A 6106-nucleotide genomic window follows, 5' to 3' on the forward strand; every position below is an offset into this window, starting at 1 on the left:
AATAAATTTCAGAATAGGTATTTCACAATAATAAAAAATAATTTTATCTTTCATAATAGGTATTTTGGAATATAAATCTTATATAATTAAGTCTCTAAGCTTAATAATGTATTCAAAGTCCTAGTTGTCATTGGGGAATTTTGGTTTCGGGGAGAGGGTACGGTAGGGTGATAACTTCATCCGCTTAACTTACCCTCCAAAACGATTCCAAACATAGTTTATTAACATATATAGAATCAGTAGTATATAATGGCAAAAGAAAGAAACCAAGATCACGTGCCAGAGCAGGTGAGATGGCATTTAGCACCTCGAATTTGTGGAGCAAATACTTGCCAACTTCAGGACGTAGTTTTAAACTGTCATTGTGTATGTGTTTTCTTTCAGCCTTAATTTGATTACCATACCATTCGTATGCAATTTGTCATTTTGTGTAAGAGGAATTTCCAGGAAAATTTCTATTTCGTGTTTCTTCAGAACACCTTATTCTATCTTTTTTTTTCAACCCACAATTTCTAAAATTAAAAAAAAATTATGATGGAGGGAGGTATACTAAATATTTGCGGAATTTGGGGGTTAGAAGTCAAGGTTTGGGTTTAGAATGTGAAGGAAATTAAACTTGTTGAATAAGATCATGTAGTTGTTGCTCCTAATAACAATTTCAGTTTTTGTTAATTTTTATTACGAAAAACTTTATTATTATTATTATTATTATTATATTATGTATTTATATATTTAATAATTTACCCAAAATTTACTCATACTAACAATCTTATTGCATATTCTAATTAACGTGTATGAATAAATTACGTCCATGAGTGAGGTTTGCCAATTGTAAAGGATTATTAAGGGGGGCCAAAAAGCCTTTAGTGTCTGATGATGACTTATTTATTAAGTGGAAGACCGAACATTATTGAGTCAAGGTCTTTTGTAATTTAGTAATTTGCATGTGATTAGTTTTTCAACAACCAACTAGATATACGATGGAGAAGAATGTCTCAAATGGTGTTTGACCCTTCTGCATATTTGACGATCTTATTCTGTATTGTTTACTCGGCCATAGAAATCAATACATTTTTCATTATTTTTATACTGGCTAAACGACCGATCAAGTAGTCATAGTTTAAACCAATAAGGCTCACCGGCTTTGTCAACAAGATGAAACACCCAGGAATGGAATAGCTCCAATCAAACTACAATTATTCTCTGGTGATTACTCTTATATATTTTCTCCATTCAGGACTAATCTAAGAATTATCCTTCTCTCGATCATAATCTATCAAACCAAATATAGCCTAAGAATTTTTTTTTTTATAGAGAAAATAGGCTACCCACATTTTAGATACATTATTTCCATTCACCAAAATCAAATTCATTCAACTTTCAAACACTAACTCTCAAGTTTAATTCAAGAAAATTACGTGTGTCTTTCCTTCTTTTGAGAAACACATATACATATCTTTTATAAGGTTTAAAAAAATTACATATATTTTTTCAAAGGTTTTAGGCAATTATACACATCTTTCTTTTATTTTTAAAACCTACACACAAATCATGTAAATATCATCTAAGTATTTTACAGTAATAACTTATGTGTATTGATAATTTTGATTAAAAATAATGTAAAAAATTGAAAAATGTGACTCTTTCTCCAATAACCTAACTTTGAATAAAAAGTAATAGATTTAAATTTTGTAAGTATGAAAAATAGATCATTTTCTTAGAGTAACAAATTCTGAATATTTTTATATTTATGAAAATAAAAAATATATTTTAATTTTTTTTAATCAAAAACATTGATATACATAACTTGTTACTGTCAAATGTTTAGATCACATTTAGAAGATTTATATTAATTTTAAAAACATAAAAAAGACATGTATAAATTAAAAAAAAACATATATAATTTTCTTAAACCTAAAAAAAACATGCATAATTTCCTCTTAAAACAAACTATTACATAATTGCTAGAATCATTTCTAACTAATTATATTTTTCAAAATTGCAGCAGATTGGAACCCAGCCCTAAAAGGCAAACCGACATGGAAAATCTAACACTCTCAATGATATATTGAGGCATTATTAAATGACATGTACATGTTAATACATCAAATAATTTGATTTGTACGTAACATAAGGCTGGTTAACATGATGTGTTCAGTTCCTCCTTATATGTATATATTCACGGTGCAAGTGTTGTCAACTCTTGGTTTGGACAAGTTGTTTGTGAGGCACTATGTCTATTATGGCTGGGCTGAACAACTCTAGCATCCTATTGCATCATATATATGTTATTTGGATCTTTAATGCCTCATAATAAAGGAACTGGGGACCCCATTAGTTTCAAGCACACTGAGCTGAAGTCATCTTCAAATCACTCTGAGATTGAAGCCCACAATTCCATTCCCTCAATCAAAACATACCCAACCAACAAACATCCCATATTTCCATAGCAGCTTTGTCCCCCTGTAAATCCCAGAGTTTCACGGTGGCAATTACATGACAGCAAACATTCAAATAACAAAATTCATAAGTCAAAAATGAAAATTAAAATCTAGAAAATCGCAATCACCGCATCACCGAGCGGTAATATTAAAGTTTTTATTTTTTTAAAAAAATCTACCCATCCCTCTCTCTATTTACGACCTCCGTTAAATTAAATTATCTTTCACCCTCCACAATCCACATGTTCAAGTGCCGTTAACTCTCCGTCAGAACATGACGCCGTTACATCCTTCCCACTTTCTCTATAACCATTAAACCGCAAACCTTAACAACAATATACCAGAACAGCCCACGATCTGTTTATTTTCCTCTCTTTCTTTCTTTCTTTCTTTCTTATCTAGGACAGAAAAACCAAAACCGTAGAGCAAAATGAAGCCCCTTTTTTGCTTATTCTTGATTCTTGTGTCGCTATTTTCTCTGGTGGAATCTTCATGCAACAACAACAGTGAAGAGCACGACTTGTTGTCAAAGGCTTTCAAATCAGTCTCTGGCTTCAACGCTTCCTCCTCCTCGTTCCAAACCAACAACTGTTTCCAAACTCACATCATCACCAGAATAGTGCTTCCATCCCAAAACCTCAGTGGAACAATCTCATGGGGTTACCTGAGGAACATGTCCAAGTTGCAGGTTATCGATCTCTCTGGCAATGCCTTACAAGGTCACGTGCCATGCTGGTTTTGGTCGAGTTCATCCTTATTGGAAATAAACCTCTCTAGAAACAGGTTCGGAGGGAGCATCCTTAAACCCACAGCAGAAAACACCTCGTTTTCGTTTTCATCCATTAAAACACTCAACCTCTCCCACAACAGGTTTACTAATTCAATCCAACTTTCTGTTTTCCGAAACCTTAAGATCCTCGACCTTTCCCACAACAACCTGGTCACACTTCCTTCCGGGTTTCAAAACCTCACCAAACTACAACACCTTGACCTCTCGAGCTGCAATCTTCAAACCAACATAAAAGCCATTTCCTCTCTTGACTCCCTTAACCACTTGGACTTATCAAACAACAACTTCACCGGTAATTTCCCTTCTGATTTCCCTCCACTCACCACCCTCAAATTCCTCAACATCTCGTTCAACAACTTCACCTCATCAATTAGCGTAAACAGGCTCACTAGATTCGGTAAATCGGCTTTCGTCCACGCTGGCAGCAACTTCACCTACGACAGTACGAAAAACTCAACACAAGAAGAAGCCATCACTCACAAGCGAAAGTTCAAAACGCTGATTGCTGCAGCGTCATCAGCAATTGTCCTAATTCTCTTGTCCATATGGGCACTCCGCATTGTGATTCAGAAGAGGAAGCAGAGCGCCAAGAGGAAAAAGTGGGCGATCTCGATGCCGGTCCCACAAGGGATGACGATGACGATGATGATGAAATCAGGGCCGTTCGCGTTCGAGACCGAATCAGGGTCAACGTGGGTGGCTGACCTGAAGGAACCGTCTTCGGCGCCGGTAGTGATGTTCGAGAAGCCGTTGATTAATCTGAGCTTCAAGGATCTCATTGTTGCCACGTCACACTTCGGGAAGGACTCGCTGCTGGCGGAGGGAAGGTGTGGGCCCGTGTACAGAGCCGTGCTGCCCGGGGAGCTCCACGTGGCAATCAAGGTCCTGGAACACGCCAGAGACGTTGATCATGATGACTCCGTGGCCACCTTTGTTGACCTCGCAAGGCTCAAGCACCCCAACTTGCTGCCCCTCTCCGGTTACTGCATTGCAGGTAAGCGTGCCGTACACTGTTTTGGTTTTCGTGGCACTGCTCTCATTAATGCTTTCACGGGTTTTTTATTTATTTTTTCCTTTTCTAATGTTTTTGTCTGTTCTTGTGCCGTGTCACCCTTCCTTTCTTTCTCGCATAGTAAAATCTATCGTCGCTGCTGCTAGTGGTTATGATTGTGCGTGGTAATTCGTGCATAGTGTACTTCCCCCAGCTTTAATTTTCTTAGTGGCCACAATTGGCAAAAACGTAATGTACTTACATAAACTTTCTTGTTTTTTTATTGAAAAATATATTCTTCAGTGTATTTTTTTAAATTAGCCTGCATTGTCTCGGTTGACTGATGCAATGCAACTTTGAACTTGAATTTTAAGTTCGAATCCACGTCTCAATTACTGGCGCAATTTTAGTTTAGTTTTTATCCACAGGAATCAACATTACATTACATTACATCATTTATAAGGGAAAGGGAGTTGTCATGTAATCATGTTCCCCCAGTGTAGTACTACTAGCAAACATTAGTTGTTAAATATTGACTTTTTTTTAATTTAAGAAAATAGTTTTAATTATCTTCATATTTTTATTTAAACTTTTCATATTTTATGTATGGAATTATAATGTTAAAAAAATACTATTACAAATTATCACATACAATGCACACAATTTACATAATAACTATTTAAAATCCATATTATTATAATATTTTATTGACTAACATTAAGAAATGATAAATAAAAAAGTGAAATAATATTTAATTCAACTATTAAGTTAAAATTCAACCATATCAATTAATTTTATTTTTTAGTATGATATTATAATATTTTTTTGAATTTTTAATTTATTAAAATTGCATATATATATATATAGAGAGAGAGACAGAGAGAGATTTCTCAAATTTCTTTTAGATTAACGGTGCTTAAATAAAATAAATTATGAGAATATACGTAGATTCTTCTCATTGCAGTAATTTTTAAAGAATAAAAGTATTAATATTAGTAACTTTAGTATTAATAAATAAAAAAATTGCAAGTAAGATTATTATTTAGGAAAATGTCAGGAAATATTTTGGTGAAATTTTCAGGTAAGGAGAAACTGGTGCTGTACGAATACATGGGAAACGGAGACCTGGGAAGGTGGCTACACGAGCTTCCAACTGGAGACACCAACGTGGAGGACTGGACAGGCGACACGTGGGAGATTCAAAACGGCGTCGTCGACGATGGATCCCCAGAAAAGATGGGGTGGCTCACACGACACCGTATCGCAGTGGGCATAGCGCGTGGCCTCGCGTATCTTCACCACGCGCGTTCCAAGCCCGTGGTGCACGGCCACCTCGTCACCTCTAACATTCTCCTCGCCGACGACTTCGAGCCTCGGATCGCCGATTTCGGGTTGCGATCCGACCCGAACCCGAGTTCTGGCACTGAGGACGACGTGTACTGTTTCGGGGCGGTGCTGGTGGAGCTCCTGACGGGGAGGGAGAGCACGGCGGAGGCGGTGGCGGCGGCGCGGAAGGCGGTGAGGGAGGGGCACGGCGTTAGGGTTTTGGACGAGAGGCTCCGACTCGGGGGTGACTCGGTGGTACTGAGTCAGATGGTGGAGACTCTCCGAGTCGCGTTTTTGTGTACGGCGGAGAGCCCTTCGAAGAGGCCCACAATGCAACAGGTTTTGGGTATGCTCAAAGACATTGGACCTCATCACCACCACCAAATCAACTCGTCCTGAGTTGACTCGTCAAAGACGTTTTATTTTAATGTTGTTGTCATTGTTATGCTGTATAGACTCATTTTTTGGGGGGGGGGGGGGGGGGGGGGGGGGGGAATTGAAAAAGGAAAAAAAAAGTGGCCTTTTGATGGGAGGGGGGAAGAGTTTTTTTCTTTTTTT

The 6106-nt window shown here is 37.2% G+C and overlaps 1 protein-coding gene across 1 annotated transcript; it reads left to right on the top strand.

Annotated features, from left to right (window-relative positions):
• The first annotated feature begins 2697 nt into the window (after nt 1-2697).
• Nucleotides 2698-5955, top strand: LOC100809704 (calmodulin-binding receptor kinase CaMRLK). The gene is made up of 2 exons (XM_003524160.5): nt 2698-4225; nt 5304-5955. Exons 1-2 carry the CDS (start codon nt 2872-2874, stop codon nt 5945-5947), a joined length of 1998 nt encoding a protein of 665 aa, XP_003524208.1. The 5' UTR covers nt 2698-2871; the 3' UTR covers nt 5948-5955.
• The last annotated feature ends 151 nt before the right edge of the window (nt 5956-6106 follow it).

This window comes from Glycine max, chromosome 5, assembly GCF_000004515.6.
Source record: "Glycine max cultivar Williams 82 chromosome 5, Glycine_max_v4.0, whole genome shotgun sequence".
NCBI lineage: Eukaryota > Viridiplantae > Streptophyta > Magnoliopsida > Fabales > Fabaceae > Glycine > Glycine max.

Excerpts from the sequence above, each read along its gene's own strand:
- LOC100809704 (XM_003524160.5), top strand. The coding sequence starts at position 2,872 with ATGAAGCCCCTTTTTTGCTTATTCTTGATTCTTGTGTCGCTATTTTCT. Across the intron at positions 4,226-5,303 it reads CTCCGGTTACTGCATTGCAG|GTAAGGAGAAACTGGTGCTG; the intron begins GTAAGCGTGCCG and ends TGAAATTTTCAG.